Raw genomic sequence first — 16,923 nt, 5'->3', positions numbered from 1 at the left:
TTAGCAAATACCATTATTATCACTAATAATAATAATAATGATGATGTAAACATTTTTTTCATTTGCTTTCAATAATCTACATGACCTTCCAAAATCTGCCTCTACAAGGTTGTCTCATGCCTGCTTCCCTGGCTTGGTCCAGGAGCTAAAACAGCACCTGTCCTCACAGGCTTGTAATGACGAGATGCCACACACTTCCCCTACCTCGTCTATCATTGATTCAAGCTAAAACCTTTGCTAGAGGCCTGACTTACTGCTGATGCCAAAGGCTTTAGCCCATCCAAGGCCAGGTTAAAAGGCTCAGTTTAACTAAAGACCCTTTCTCAGAACCGATTCTGCTTTAAGTTATCCTAGGGGGAAAAAAAAAATTAAAAAATTCCCCCCAATTCTTCCTCCTCTTAGCACAGCACATTCATTTCCATAGTCAGAATAATCTCACCTCAGTCAACCGAAATGATTTCAAAGGAGAACATGAGCTAGATTGTAGATGAAGAGACCTTCCTCACTTCTAGAAAAACTGCCAAAGAATGCTTGTCTGCTAGGAACTATCATCAAAAATAACACTATTTAAATTTGATTTCCCCAGTATTTGTATATAGCCATCCATTGAGTTAAAAGAAGAAGTCACTGAAGGGGAAATTCATATATGGGTGGGTGTGCAGGTGGTGGGGGGAGAGGGGAGGAGGTGTGTGTTTGGGGGTGGGTGGGTAATACCTGTAAAAGTACATGTTTTGGGAAGTGCTTGATATTTAAATATTTCTCCATTCACTGCTAATATTTGTCTATTTCCCCCCAATCTGCTTTGAGACAAGTGCCATATTTAATGTTAAAGCAAAGATATGTTGAAAATAAAGAAGTATGACATTACCTTCAAAGACTGTCTCTTCGTTACATAATTCTCTGAATGAAGCAATTTTTCATAATCTTCAAAAATCTAAGGAAAAATTCAGCCAGTATTAAGCCATGGATGGGATGAAATCTTCTCCCTTCCCCTGTACTGGTCTCCCCATTAAGTTTACAATGGCCATAGCAGCAATTCTTCAGCACTGGGAATCTGGGCCCTGGTGCACCTCTCTGTATGTGGTTGTCTGTCTTGCCCTTAGAGCCCAGAAACACCGACACACAGGTCATCCTATTGCTCTTTACTAAGGGCAAGGAGTTTGAGTTGTTCAAATGGAACACAACAATTTATCAATTCATACACTCCGGTGGGTTGGAAATAGATGGACCAGACAATTCTCCCAGGTTGATTTGCTGACTTTGAAAAACTACAGATTTTCCTTGGAACCCAATTAGAAGAAAATAACAAATATTCAGAATTCATGAATTCTCCCAGAGCCATCCAGGCTAGAAAAACTTAATTATCCAATACAACAGTGAATTTAGTGAGCCTGCTGCTCTGATTAAAGGGGTCAGAGAGTGAATAACTAAGTTTTCTGCACATTCAAGAGTTCAGACATTTGAGGGTCTTTATGGCTATTGTAGAACACCTACAGTTCCTAAATAAACCATACACTATAAGTAGTTTTCATAGGAAAAGGAGCTGTTCCTCACTTTTTTTTCTTTCCTTTCTTCCTTCCTCTCTTTCTCTCCCCCCTCCCTTCCCCTCTCTGTTGTCTCCTAATATGCATATGGAGGGAATTTAATGAACTTGTATCTCCCTACCACCCGGGGATTTTGTAAGAACAAAAAGAGTTAAGTCATGGGAAAGGACTTCCTTCTTTCTACTCTATGCTTCCTTCTATCTGCTTTTCTCCCCTGCTAGATTGTAAACTTCTTGAGGGTAGGGATCATGTCTTCTAATTCTAAGAGAAGCAGTGTGGCTCAGTGGAAAGAGCGTGGTCTTGGGAGTCAGAGGTCTTGGGTTCTAATCCCAGCTACGCCACTTAACAGCTTTGTGACTTTGGGCAAGTCACAACCTCTCTGGGCCTCAGTTACCTTATCTGTAAAATGGGGATTAAGTCTGTGAGCCCCATGTGGGACAACCTGATCACCTTGTATCTCTCCCAGCGCTTAGAACAGTGCTTGGCACATAGTAAGCGCTTAACAAATACCAAAATTATTATTATTATTATTACTGAGCTCTCCCAAGTGTTTAGTACAGGGCTCTGCATACATCAGGTGCTCAATAAATATTCTTGATGGGAAAACCCTATATGCTATACAAATGACAAAGGATAAAGAGTCTGCCTGTGGTCCAGCACCATCTCTCTCCTGCTAGACAGCCCAGGCTATCTGCTCTGCCATGGCACCAAACCTTCCAGCCCCAGGTGAGGGGCACAACTTACTTCCCAGTCCCCCTGGGAGGAAGCAAAGCTAGGTGGGAAAATCAAAACTATTTCCACAGCTGGTAAAAGGTCCAAAATGGTGCCTTGAACCTGTGACTATTTCCTCTTTGACTCTTCTCCGGTTTGATCTTTTTACCGATCTGCTGCTTCAGATGACTGCATGGGCATAAAGGTTAAGGAGAGTGACCCACCCCGAAGTATACTGATACACTGATTTGGAGAGGAAGGCTGGAAGGTGAGAACAAAGCCTTGGAGGCAAAACCAGAGTGGGTAGCCTCAGGCTCTTCAGAAAGCCCCCACCTTTAAGTAGGATCATGTTTAATGAGAAATATATTTATTCTTGGGAAACAGCCCCGAAGCCAGATGGCCTCCGTGAGGGTGTCTTGGGAAGATGAGGGGTGTCTTATCTTGGCAGTCAATACAATTGACTGCTTTGCTACACTGAAAGGTTAGGTTGTTTCAGGAAAGTGATTTTAAAATACCCCAAAATAAACATAAAAATGGAGAGTTCAACTAAATGTCTTATTTGAATATTTACCTAAAATCTGTTTCCATGCAAATTGGCAGGTACCCAGCAAACTGATATATAACTTCCTGCCAATTTGAAATTCATAATTCCTTCTTGCTTTGATCTATCTTGAGGTTAAATACAATTTGTTATGTTTGCCTGGCTTGTGTTTGCCTAATGGCTTTAAGCATACAAACTAGTTGGAAATGTACTTCACAAGGGACAAGTTTCTGAATGTTTGTTGAATTTCTATAAACTAAGTAAACAAAAAAGCTGAAAAGAATGAATGCTTCCTTGTACAAAGTTCTTAGTCCCTCTATTACAGACTGTCCCAGAACATGAAACACTCACCTTGTATCTCACTCCAGTATGTCATAAAAGTATACATTCTTTTTTAAAAAATATTTTTTTTGAGGTCTTATCTTAGGATTTTTTTTCTTAATTTGTTGGAGAAACCCTATCTACAAGCAATGGTCCAATATTCGCATCCTACCCCATTTAGAACCCTATTTATTTTCTGGCAAGATATACACACATACTGCTTTACTTACTGCTTTAAAAAAATAAGGACGCTCACATTTTCAGTAAAAACTCTTTCAGCTTAAGACAGAAAATAACTTATCCTAAGAATCCTTGAGGAAAAAAAAAAAGAAATAAAGACAATTCGATTCCTTCTTGAAAATGAAGTGCCTGGTAAGACCCCGTTCAGCCCGATGCCTTTAATCCCTCCTGAGACTTGCGGCTGCCCTGGCATGAAGGAGGTCCTCGGGAAATCAGATATTCTACCTTTATGGTTTAGTTTCCTGCAAGGATGGCTCCAATTCATTCCACTGGGTGAAACCGAGCCAGCTCCCCACTGCTTGGGGCAAGGGAGTAATGCATGTTTACTTATTCAGATATATATCCTTAAACAGTTCCCTGCTAACAGGGATGTATCGCTGGGGTATTTTTTTCCCACAGACTTACATGCAATTAGGTTCTGTTCCATTCTCAGTGAGCCCTCTCAGATAAGTAGAAATGACACTATGATTACTCTCCGACACCATCTTCCCTTCAGTATTCCCCCCACCACTGTTCCTCAGTTGCAAGGCAATTCCAGGGAAGCAGTGGGCACCCTTCCAAGGGGAAGATGGCCTCGTGAGGCTCTGACTGTGACAGAGGGGAGCAATAAGGTGGTGACTGAGTCCATCCCACTCCTGGCCCCATAATCCTCTCTGCAGATGTAGATCTGACCCAAGGGTCTGAGTGGGATACACTAAAAATCTCTGTCTAATATTTTAAAATAATTCTTACTTACTGTGTCATAATTTTGTTCTAGGAAATCTGCCACCAACACTTTGTGTCTTGTTAGCAAGTCCTGGAAAAGCGACAGGAGGAAAAAAAAAATGTGAGTGTGCCTGACATTTTACAGGTTTGCCATCTCCTTCTCTGATGCTAACAGCCTGTGAGACTTTCCAACTGCAAAGGTTTAAGAACATTTCAAGACGAGCATTCCTTAAAAAATTATTGCCGGTGTAGAGTTCGTAGAGAGAGAGAATGCACTATAAAATATTAACTGCCTTTCAAATCAAAAAAAAAAAAAAAGGTAGAACCAAACTGCACCGAGACAGGATGGCTTTTGAGATAGCTCACTCCACAGGAGAGATAACATCTAAAATATTAATCAAGTGTGTAATAAATATACAACAGAGATGGGGAAATTCAATAAAACCTTAGGGACCCTTCCTTTTTAGGAGCCAACATTCCCTTCTGAAATGAAATTTCAAATGGGATGGGGTTGCTGCACTAAACCTTTGAGAACGAGCAGAAATATTAGTTCTTTTCCCGGTTTAGTGAGAAAATGAATTCTTTCTCATTCTCACTCCCTTTTGGTTTTCCTCTCCTTGCCCCCTGATTTTCTCCTATTGTTCTCTCTTGGTTACACTGCTCCTCTGGCCTTGAACTCCTTAGGAAAAAGGTTGACATCTAAATGAGGAGGTGAGCATACAGCAGGCCTAGGCCTGGAGATTTCCGCAGCATTGTAGGACTTGAGTGACGCATTAGGAGAGGGGAAGGGATGCTGATGTCAACAGCACCTTGTTCCTTCTCTTCTACCCCTGCCCCTAGATCACACAGTCCTCAACTCTTCCCAGTGATTCTTTTAGAACCCTGCTCCTCGGTTAAGAAGCAGTACTCTTGGGGTTCAGGATGGGGTACTAGTGCTGGTGGCGGAAGATTCTTCCCTCCTCACCACCTCAAGGTCATTTCTCTTCCCCTTCTACAGTGGAGGACAGGGATCCATTTTATGACTGCAAGAGCACTGGATCTGTCTAAAGGAAGTGGCTGCAGCTCCCTTAAAGGGGCCCTTTGTAAGGGTTAAGAACTGGTTTATGTGAAGCTAGGAGGAGGGGGTAAGGGTGAGGCTTATGAATAGAGGCGAGCAAGCAGTGAATATGTTCTGAGGGTGTAAGGGGAATACAGGTATGTGCATGGGAATTAATTAGCAATGGAATTTAAGCACCTTGTTGAGCCTGCAACGCACCTTACTAAGCACATGGGAAAGTACAACGGAACCACAGAATACATTTGATGGAAGAGGGCAGTGCATGTGTGCACGTGTGTGTTCCAAACCAGAGCAGTGTGGTGGCAAGCAAAGGGGAGTGAGGGCTGTTCCTGCTGGCCACTTCTCATGGACTCTTTTCCACTTCTGCCAGCCCCAAGAGCTTCCCGAGTCCATCCTCCTCGGTCACCAAGGGCAGGGTGGAAGATCTTAGTTCCCCAAGGGCAGGTGCTCCCTACCAAGCTTGCCAAGGAATCCTCAGTGGGGGTAGAGGAGGGGTTGAGGGATAGAGAGAGAAAGGAAGGGAAGGAGGAGAGGATTCCCAATCGGGGCTTGAACTGTGGGTGTGACAGTGGTCTATGCTGTAAGCTCACTGTGGAAAGGGGACATATCTACCAACTCTGTTGTACTGGATTCTCCCAAGCACTCAGTACAGTGCTCTGCACACAGTAAGCACTCAATACGTAACACTGACTAACTGACATAGAAGGCAAGAGGGAAAATGAATCAATGTTCTGAGCTAGGGGTCCACAGGTTTTTTCCACTCCAGTATACACACAGGATAACAATTAAAGATTCTTTATTGTTGGAAGCAGGCAGGAGTGTTTTTATATGAGACTATTTTAAGCCCTGCAAAATTAAATTCCACAAAATGGCTGCCCCAATTTTTAATACTTTAAATGAGATCATTATTTACCGAAAACATTTTAAAATGGCGATAGTAAAATAGGCCTGGGAACTATTAATATTAATTTATTCTCTAAAAGAATTAGAGAGACTTTGAGCAGTTGGACAAACGGGAAGAGATTAGTGAACAAAATGAAATCTTTCACTGCACAACTCCTGCAAATCACCTATTACTCATTTCGTGACCCACAGGAAATCAATCAATAGGGGCATGAAGGAGAATTTCTAGACTGTGATCCCGCTGTTGGGTAGGGACCGTCTCTATATGTTGCCAACTTGTACTTCCCAAGCGCTTAGTACAGTTCTCTGCACACAGTAAGCGCTCAATAAATACAATTGAATGAATGAATGAAATTTGGTCTGCCCCCACCTTAGCTGTATCTACATTCCACTCCAATGCCTTAGTGTAAGCCTGTCTTATTCCACTTTGTGGGTTGCCATGGCTAAATCCCCAAATGTTAAGCACCTGGCAAAATTTAATTAAAAAGCCCATGGTAATATCATTAAAAATTCCAATTTTTTCTCCGGTAAATATTCTTAAGCTTTAATACGTTTAATTACAATCTCTGTAGGAAACAGGGGTTTGTTCTCGAGCCACCCAACCCAATCCACCTACGGAAAACAACCCGACTGAAGCTGAGAGGCAAAGATTTACGATTAAGTGCAACATTCCAGCCAGTGAAAATGGTAATCATATCTATTTCCATGATCCTGAACTTTAATTTCAAATTCAAAATGACTTGCCTACTCTTTTCCCATCATCTCCTGCCATACTTTTATTTTTCAACCACTTCTTTCTGCCCAGTCAATATGCTTGGAAATCAAATTTATAGCAGGTCAAAATGTTGATATTTAGAAAATTCACATTTAGGCCTTTAAAAAAAAACCAAGTTGGGGCAGCCAACCAGATGGACAAAGATGCTACTTGGCTGTGCTACCCCTAGGATGTCTTCCTTCAGATGCTTCCCAGCTTCTCCCTCTCCTACAGAGATTTAAAGGAATCTCTTATGGACATTTGCTTTTTATGGTATTTGTTAAGTGTTTACAATAATAATAATAATAATGATAATAATAATAATAATAATAATAATAATAGTACTTGTTAAGCACTTAATATATGCCAAGCACTGCTGTAAGCACTGGGGTAGATACAAGTTAATCAGGTTGGACACAGTCCCTATCCCACATGGGGCTCACAGACTTAATCCCCATTTTATAGATGAGGGAACTGAGGCCTAGCCACACCCAAGCCACACTAGCAGAAGCCCCGCTGCCACCGTTCAGCCAACAGAGACCCTGTCACTGTGCCCCAGAACCTAGGGCTGGGCTTCCATCACCCATATTGTGGCAGCAGGGCCTCTGCCATTCGGGGCCACTCGAGGGGCTCCCAAGGGCACCACCCAGGTGGCTGAGATGCCATGGGACAACAGATTTATGGTCTCTTACGTTAGATGGCCCAATACTTCTCCATGTTTTAATTCTCCTCGGTCGAAAGTACCATAGAGCACAAGTGCCGTGGCCCCTCTCTGCTGGGGGGAAAAACAGCTCTCGATGTTCAGCATCCCATCGGGCAAATTCTGGAGAGCTTCTGAGAAGGGAGGTGGAAAACTGGAAGGGCTTCTCAGGAAAAATTACTCCCAAAAATCATTATGAAAAAAATATAAATATATTTGTCTTTGGAAAAACCTAACAACGCTGCCAGCTATTCTTGGGGAGGTAGTTCTGGATTGTACCTCTACAGTGCTGCTTGGGCAAAATTTAACTGGTGAGTTTGGAAGTACCCAGTCAGTTCTTAAAATAGAAACACTAGAAAAGTTATATATTTACATAATTATTTAGTATCATAACATTGAATTGGAAACACCAAAGTGGGGCGAGAAATCAAAATAATACGAGCATTTCTAGTTATTCAGAACTGGAACTGGGCTGTACTACAACTCCCATTTAGGCAAATATACAGTCAAAAATTAAACATTTTCTCAACTAAATATTTTGAAGTCTATGAAAAACTCTTGGAAACAAAATGAACCCAGAAAGCATATTATTTTTTTTTTTGTCCATTTGAATGGGTTCTAATGATTTCTGACTTCTCTGTCCATATAGCTCATTAGGTTTTTGAAAGGAAAGACGTAAGTTGTTTCCATGACAACAACATACCATTTAATAGGACAAAACGTGTTGTCTATATTTAGACAAATATTTCCGCAGGTATTTAGCCAACAGCGATTGAACAGAATAGAAATTAAAAATCCTGAAACTTTTCTTAATTAAGAGTGTTCATTTGGGTCCCACAGTCGAAGCCTAATTCTCTTAAAACTGGATCAGTTTGTGGCTGACTCTACCACATCTGGACTTGTTATTTGAGAAGATTTTCACAGCCCATACATGTAAGAGACTCAGCGGTCTGGATGAACTGAGGCACCCTCCATTTTGAATCAAGAACTGTATTTTACTGGCTAGAGAATACAATAGGAGAAGTAGTAGAGACAGTATTTATTGAGGGTCTAATGAACACAGTACCATAGGTTCTGCTCAGCCTAGGGCCACTTTAACTCTTGGACAAATAGAGGGGGGTGCTGCCCTGGGACCCACACCTTAAGGGGCGGAGGGCACTTCCATCAGGTGGCTCCCCATCAGAGCCCTGACAGGAGGATGTCCCCCACTCTCCTTTCCCCACTTGGTTTTACTTCTGTCACCGATGTTGATCTGGGCTAAAAATGGCTCAGACAGTGTAGGGAAAAGTAATGGGATGAGCAGGATGTGGTCTAGCACATTCTGCAGAGATTGGGATGGGGTGCTGATCCAGGCCCCCAGTGTGTGAGACCTACTTTAATCTGGCCAGAGATAAATTAAATTAAAAAAAAAAAAGATTCTAAGACTCAGGACTTCATTCTGACTTCTGCAATAAAGGGCAACCCATCCCCTTCCCAGAAGGGACAATTCCATTCCCTTTTCTAAAATGATTTTTAAAATCTCATGGATTCAAGAGATGTGAACTACTCTTGTTTGGGTAAGACTTTCTTTCTTCCATAGCTTTTAAATATTGCAATCATATGAAGATGAGCTTGGAAATGCATTGTTACAACTGACTGCAAAAGTATATGGCAAGTGACAGCTCATCACTATCCCCTAAGAATTTTTCTCTTCTAATTAGCCTTATTAATTGTATGCTTAGTGAAACATCAAAAAAAAATTGTCACTGTCTCTCCTGTTGATTACAGGGCCCTAGACAATACTGTTATACTTTGGAGGCTTGTGAAACAAAGCCAGAATGGTGAATGCTATAGACAGTATTTTAAAGAGATGACAGACAAATTATTTGCCTGGCCCTGATTTCTGACTTTTAATCAGTGCTTGGTTCACTGAATTGTTCTCCCTCTCTGAGTTCCAGCGGGTCTTTTGTGACATTACTTGTGAGAAATTGGTGGTGCGTTTCTGTGAAGTTTCTCTGTTTAAGAAGCTAAAAGTTTTTGGGATTTTTCCCCCTCAAGTTAAACCAATTCTTCGCTTCTTTGAGAGGCTCTCAGTTGTCCTGAGAGAGTCTGAATCTAACAATTAGAGATGATGGACTATTCTCCCTATAATAATGAAAGAACTATATAAAAAGCAGTTGATTTTGAAAAATGATGGTGTACTTACTTTTCCACAGCCCTCTTTAAGAATTTTATCCTGAGAGCATCCCTGTGAGCTAGGAAGAGGCAGGAATAGTTATCCCCATTTTACAGATGGAAAAACTGAACACGAAGAGGTTAAGTGATTTGCCCAAAGTCCCCCAGCAGATCAGAAGAAAGCCAGGTCTCCTGATTCTAAGCCATGTGCTCTCACCCCGTAGACTTCACTGCCTATTAAAAATCTGGAATCTTAATTTACCTTAAATGTAGCAAAAGCATCCGAAGCAATGTCAAATGTTGACAATTCCACATATTTGAAAAATTCTCTGAACTGGTCCGAAAACAGGATGATTTTGGCAAGTGGCTCATGTCGAATAGATTCTCTCAGCATAATCCCGCAGCGTAAGGCAACCTGTGGTGCTTCATAGCTAAAATGCCAAAAAGAATGAGAGTGATTTTAATAGTAATAAAAAACCCCCCAGCAACTCAATACTTTTAATTACCAAAACACAATAGAGGATGGGCTTGAAAATAATCCAAGGCTTTAAGAAAGAATTCTGGTTACAGAGTAAAAATCAGACTATATGTATTTGGCAGGAAATAATCTAAAACTAGCAAGAGATAGTGGGGGCGTGGTAAAGCTATCATATCTCTAATTCTGAAAGGACCACTAAAATTTTCTTATGTTAGACCAAATGTTGAAAAGTCATGTTTAAAATAAAAACCATGGTTGCACTTATGAATGGATAAGAATTCAAGAGAAATGGATATATGATAGCCACTCAAAGGATGATAATCTCTACACTCAGCAATGCCCAGCTGCCAACTCTGCAGAAAGTGATAAAAAGAAAAGAACAATGGGAGATTTTGTTGAAAAAATATTTGGAAAGTGAGCAGAGTATCCAAAGAGCACATGAATAAAAACTGATTAAACACAGTTCCTCTGTTAAATTATTGTGATTCCATTTATTAAGTACTTACTATGTATCAAGCACTGTTCTAAGAGCTGGGGTAGATTCTCTCCCCCCTCATCCCCACCACAATTTAACATCTCACTTGCATAAGTACCATAAAAGCTCACAAAGACATTTCCCCCACATAAATATAAATCCCTCAGTCCTCTGAAGAGTGCTTTCTTAGATGGTGGTTTTGCTGGAGAGATAATTTGCACTGGCAGTAAAAAGAGGATATCCACAAAGTACCATCTGTACTGTAATTGAGCAGGCCTAAAAAATCGCTGGGAATTTTTCCATTTAGAAGTGTATAACAAAAATGCATATTTCAGAGCATCAGCTAGAGCAGCTGATTTAATGGACAATGATATAAGCAAAACAAAGCAAGCCTCAAGCTGTTGTGTCAGTCACTACAACCTACTGGTAAAACTTTGAGCACTGCAGTACTTAAAAAAAAACCTGTGCATTCTTCATTTTAAGATCATTGTCGTTTTTCAATACTTATTGAACTAGGTTTCTTTGACAAAAAGGCAAATTTCCAAATGCAGGAAGAAAAACAGCATGTTGGTGGAGACAAAGGGAAAGGTTTTGTTTTTTTCTTGGCTCTGCATTTTCACAGCAGTTTATTAAATACCATCAATTAATATTTATGCAGCACCTGGGTGCTGACCCTATATTAGAAACTGCAAAGAATATAATAAAGACATGTCAAGATACCAAAAAAAATTAAACCTTCCCAGAAGAATTTGCATTGTAGCCCTGACACTACTGCATTCTGATCAAAACCAGTTCTCCAACTAGAAAATATAGAAGGTGACCATTGGCAGTCCTCTGGTTTATCCAAGGGAGAACGCAGAGGAGACCACCCCGAGATCTTTTCACTTGGGTGTAGAGCAAAATGTGGGTTGGAGTGGGGCAGGTTACTGGCTTTGTGTTTCTGGTGTGCCCGTTATAGACAAGGGAGCTGACACTCCAGAATCCCAACCACGAGTCTTCTATGCCTCCTTCTGAGACTCACCCTCAGAATAAGTGTTCCCGGGGACTATGGAGCCTTCCAGTGACCAGAGGTTGATTCACTCAATCGGTGAGACTGTGAGCCTGTTGTTGGGTAGGGACCGTCTTTATATGTTGCCAATTTGTACTTCCCAAGTGCTTAGTACAGTGCTCTGCACGCAGTAAGCGCTCAATAAATACTACTGAATGAATGAATTTACTATGCACTTACTGTGCGCAGAGCACTGTATTAAGCACTTGGTTGAGAATAACAGATTTGGCAGACCTGATTCTTGCCCACAAGGAGCTTACGGTCTAGAGGGGGAGGCAGATATTAAAATAAATTGTGGATATGTACTTAAGTGCTGTAGGGCTAAGGGTGGAGTGACTCTGAAGTGCTTAAAGGGTTCAGATCAAAATGCAAAGACAGAACAGAAGGGAGAGGAAGTAGGGGAACTGCCCATTAATACGAGATATAGATCTGGTTTGAAAAGATATTGTGGGGGAGAGGAGGGAGGCTGTTCTTCCCTCTGCAGACCCAGAGGGAGCATCACTGCGTTCTCTGGAGCCACAACAGAAGGGTAGCTTCTACTCTAAAGAACAGATTGACTATTAAAGAACCAGATGTTTCCCAGCACAATTTGTCTTCCTAAGAGTGACGGGAACATTTACCTCTAAGGATGATCCGATCACTGTTTAAGATGCAATTTAGGGACAGGCATGCCCAAAATCTCCAAACCAAGTATTAGTGGGGGGCAAGGGGAGAAAGACAGGAGGGAGGTTTGAAGACAATGCCCCTCTCCCCAACTCCCCACAACTGACCTCTCCTTGGGGTCTGAAAAGGCACTGAGGCCCCAGGCATGAGAAGGGCTATATTTTGAGGCATAAAGACCAGGGCTGTACGTGCCCAGGATATTACTGGATCCCATTTCTGAGCCTGAGGCAAGGACATACAAGGAGGAAGCCTGAAAAACTGTAGGCCAAGCTAACTGGAAGGAGAGGGCTGAAAAGGAGCCAAGGAATAATAATAATGATGATAACAATAATAGTATTTATTGAGCGCTTACTATGTGTTAAACATTGGTCCAAGCAATGGGGAAAATAATTATGTTGGAGATAGTCACTGTCCCATATGTGGCTCAAAGTCTAAGTACGAGGGTGAATCCCCATTTTATGGATGCAGAAACAGACACAGAGAAGCTAAGTGACTTGTCCAAGATCACACAGCAGGCAATTGGCAGAGCCAGGATTAGAACCCAAGTCCTCTGACTCCCCGGCGCATGCTCTTTCCACTAAGCCATGCTGGTTCTCAGGTAGAGGAAGCGGTGGACAAAAAGAAGGGGGTGGGGGGGAGAAAACATAAAATACAGAAAGATGAGTAGTGGAAAGGGAGAGGCCAAAAGGTAAGAACCATGACTTCAACTAGCAGTTCAACCAGAGTGATTGTTACCAAGGAGCTGGCTGGGAGACATGGGGAGGAATCTTCCCATTTGTCAACAGAGCTCACATTATGCAGTGAAAAAATGACCTTTGTTATTACCGCCGGGAACAAACTATGTCAGGGACGACTGGAAATTTTGTGTACAATGCCATTCAGAGAACACTGAGCCTCCTTTGCTGGTCCCTCATGATTTCCTGTTTTCCTGGGTAAAAACATGAAGCATTTGGGAAGAGACCAGATTTCATCAAGCTGCAAAATCTGGATGTTATTGCCGAATTGGGCCCAGTTCTCCCCAGGGAGGTTCCTTCCACTGCACAACTACTTGGGATGATTCTGGACTCTGTTCCATTTGCTCATTCTCAGTAAAACCCCCAAAGAAAATGCCCTTAAAAAAAACACCAAAAAAACCCCCAAAACTTAGAGAAATGTAAGGCTACCTCATTGCCCAACACATGTGCATGAGGTAGATAGGAGGTGCAAAGCAGAATGTAATTTTCCTTAACTCAAACTCTATGTGAGAACTTAAGCCTGATAAATAATTCAGAGAGAAAAGCAGATACAGTAAGTGCACTAAAATTTACATTTGGCACACTATATTACGCAGCATTCTAAATCAGAAGATTAATGCCTTTGGTTTTGGAAAAACTTAGCAGCTCTGGAGCACATCAATTCTAGCATGCTTCTATAGCACATTAACACACCCTACCCTCTACTTAAAAAAACATTAAGAGAAACTGTAGGAGGGGCTGGATTCTGTGGACAGGAAATGTGTCTTGTGCCTCTGTTGTACTTCCCAAGTGCTTAGCAAAAGGCATTCAGTAGGTGCTCAACAAATACCATTACTATTAAGCCCATTCCAGAAAACAATTATCTGGATCATCCCCATTCTGTGGGAATCAAGGTCATCTGGATTACCTCCTAAAGCTGGGGAGAATTCGGGGTGTTTCTGGACTGGCTATGTAGCTTCCTAGGTGAGTCCCAGTGACATCATGGTCCAAGAGATAAGCTTAGAAGCCGGCCATAAGATTTGAAATCTTTGCCACTTCACCCACAGAGGTGGCCAGGGCTGAATCCAACCTGATTAACTTGAATCTACCCCAGTGCTTTGTACAGTGCTTGCTATACAGTAAGCACTTAAATATATATATATACATGTATTTTTTTTTTTAAAAAAAAGGAAGTGCTGGGGAGGTTCTCCAGTTGGCACCAGGGATTTTTGAGACCCCTGGATCACCTGTACACGTCCTCCAGGAGGTCTTCCCAGACTGAGCCCCCTCTTTCCTCTCTCCCTTCCCATCCCCCCTGCCCTACCTCCTTCCCCTCCCCACAGCACCTGTATATAAGTTTGTACAGATTTATTACTCTATTTTACTTGTACATATTTACTATTCTATTTATTTTGTTAATGATGTGCATTTAGCTTTACTTCTATTTATTCTGTTGACTTGACACCTATCCACATGTTTTGTTTTGATGTCTGTCTCCCCCCTCTAGACTGTGAGCCCGTTGTTGGGTAGGGACCGTCTCTATATGTTGCCAACTTGTACTTCCCAAGCACTTAGTACAGTGCTTTGCACACAGTAAGCACTCAATAAATATGACAATGAATGAATGAATGAACCTGTAGCATTATTTTTGCCTGTGTGGTCATGGAGTTTTCAGACAAGCCACTTAAAAATAATTATCATCACCATTCATTCAATAGTATTTATTGAGCGCTTACTGTGTGCACAGCACTGTACTAAGCTTATTATTATTATTATTATTATTATTATTATTATTATTATTATGGTATGCATGGGTCTGGGAGTCAGAAGGACCTGGGTTCTAATCCCAGTACCCCAACTTGTCTGCTGTGTGACTTTGGGCAAGTCACAACTTCTCTGTGCCTCAGTTACCTCATCTGTAAAATGGAGATTAAGGTTGTGAGCCCATGTGGGACAGGGCCTGTGTCCAACCCTAATGTCTTGTATATACTCCAGCAGTTAGTAGTGCCTAGTATATGGTAAGTGCTTAAAAAAAACAACCAAACAAATAAAACAACAACAACAACAACAAAAGTATTATGTGCCAAACACGGTATTAATTGCTAGATACAAGATGATGAGATCAGACACAATCCCTGTTCCATATGGGGTTCCTGGAGACGGCTGAGGGCCTATGCTAGAGTCAGATATAAGGTAGAGTTAAAAGTCCAAAATTTGGATCTCTTTTAGTGGGTGCAAAAATTGTCCAGTGGGTTTTACACTGGCAAATGAAATTGCTAAACTGTTTGGTGTCCCCAGACTTGGCATGTGACAGTCAGAGGCACTGAAAATTTGGAGAGCATCCCCTCCCCACATTCCTCCAGCTGGGTTCGTTCTGGGGCACCCCAGGGGTTCAGGCAGGGTCGGGAAGGGGAGGAGAGTGGAATATGGAGACAGGGACCCAAGCCACCTAGGTGGAATGTGGAATATGGAGACACGTGAGGGAGATGGGTGGAGAAGAAAAACAAAATCTGGGGAGGAAGTCAAGCCAGGGCAAAGCATGAGAGGCAAGAAAAGGAAAACAGCCCAGAAAATGTAACAGCTGGAGCCCTGGGAAGCGGGTAGCTACAAATCAGGGAGAACAGAGTTCCACTTTGGTCTGCACGCTAACTCACTTCCAAAAATGGAATTTGGCTAAATCTCAAATGGGGCAAAATACACCACACAAAATTCAAGACCAACACTTTCCAACCCAATTTTCTCAGTGGAAATCATGCTCGGCTTGAAACAGACACCTACCCTTTAAGGAGCATAAACAGGATGTGAGGGTGGGCACTGATGTATTCCACTGTGGGGCTTCTAGTGCCAATCTGCCTCCTCAAGATGTTGTTAAATATCTGTGTTACATCTTTTTTGCCCTGTTAGGAAATAAAAACACGTGGTCTTGATGTGCAAAAATATTAAGGAATTTCTTACTTATCGAACATCTACAATAAACCATGTTCTCCCAAACAAAGTTGATCCCTGTCCAGAGAACTTACCAATTAAATGAGACAAAAGTTATATATGCACAGAGTGCCATAAAGGCAAATGTCAAAGATAAGCAATTATTGATCTTTCACATTTCCTTCTCTTGCTCTTTTCACTTTTCAAAGAGAATTATACAGAGCTGATCATTTACTCTGAATTTGCACAAATGACTTTGCGGGGGGAAGTGTAGGAGAGGACAAAAGAAGAAAAATATATTGGTTCATGAGAGAGGAGAAAAAAGAAAAAAATTCTTTTGGAAAGAAGAAAATCATGCAGGCTAAGATCAATTTCCTCTTTTTAGAAGCTAGGAGGAATTTTAGAAGATAATTGAAAATAGAACCAGGGAGTTTAGATTGGGGGGAAATATTTGAAATACTTAATGAAGTTAACAGGTGAAGAAAAAAAATATTATGGAAATCCTCCTATCTCATGATTTCTTCTCAGAGTCCTCAAATGACCAGGAAAAGGAGAGGAGGAGGCATGTGTTAGTGGACAACTGTGTCTGGAATAAGCAGAAAATAGGGTGAAGTTCAAGAGATATTAATGTAAATGGGAAGTAATTCTAAGTCTGATGCAATATTAAAATATATATTTTTAAAAATAGGAGAACCTAATGAAGGATTCTTTCCCCCTGCCATTCAAGCACTACTACTCTCCACTATACAGAGAATCATTTTCTTTTATTTATAGATTCTTTTCACCAGAGTAGGTGTCACCCATCATCCGGGGACGGGTTCGTTCAGTAATTGGCAGGGGTGAGGGTGGGGAGGGGGGCAGGAATGGAAAGCCTGAGTTTTATATAAAATTTATTCCGCAAGGCGAATTGAATTATTTAATTGTTTAGGCGCAATAGATTGAACTTCCCTTTCAGGAGTAATGTAATCAATTAGTAATGCTACAGCTTCCC

At 41.5% G+C, this 16,923-nt stretch overlaps 1 protein-coding gene across 11 annotated transcripts in view; it reads right to left on the bottom strand.

Moving 5' to 3' along the window:
- The window catches only part of CAB39L (calcium binding protein 39 like), a 77,438-nt gene that overhangs the window by 9,162 nt on the left and 51,353 nt on the right, over positions 1–16,923 (bottom strand). For all 11 annotated transcript variants that reach the window (XM_038761533.1, XM_038761534.1, XM_038761536.1 and 8 more), the window contains 4 exons: positions 15,786–15,904; positions 9,893–10,061; positions 4,094–4,153; positions 869–934 (listed from right to left, as the gene is read on the bottom strand). In XM_038761533.1, the coding sequence (XP_038617461.1) occupies positions 869–934; positions 4,094–4,153; positions 9,893–10,061; positions 15,786–15,904 (414 nt within the window). The remainder of the gene's footprint in view (positions 1–868; positions 935–4,093; positions 4,154–9,892; positions 10,062–15,785; positions 15,905–16,923) is intronic.

This window comes from Tachyglossus aculeatus, chromosome 20 (genome assembly GCF_015852505.1).
Source record: "Tachyglossus aculeatus isolate mTacAcu1 chromosome 20, mTacAcu1.pri, whole genome shotgun sequence".
Classification (NCBI taxonomy): Eukaryota; Metazoa; Chordata; class Mammalia; order Monotremata; family Tachyglossidae; genus Tachyglossus; species Tachyglossus aculeatus.
Note: the sequence above shows the minus strand (reverse complement) of the source record. Positions and strands in the feature narration are given on the sequence as shown.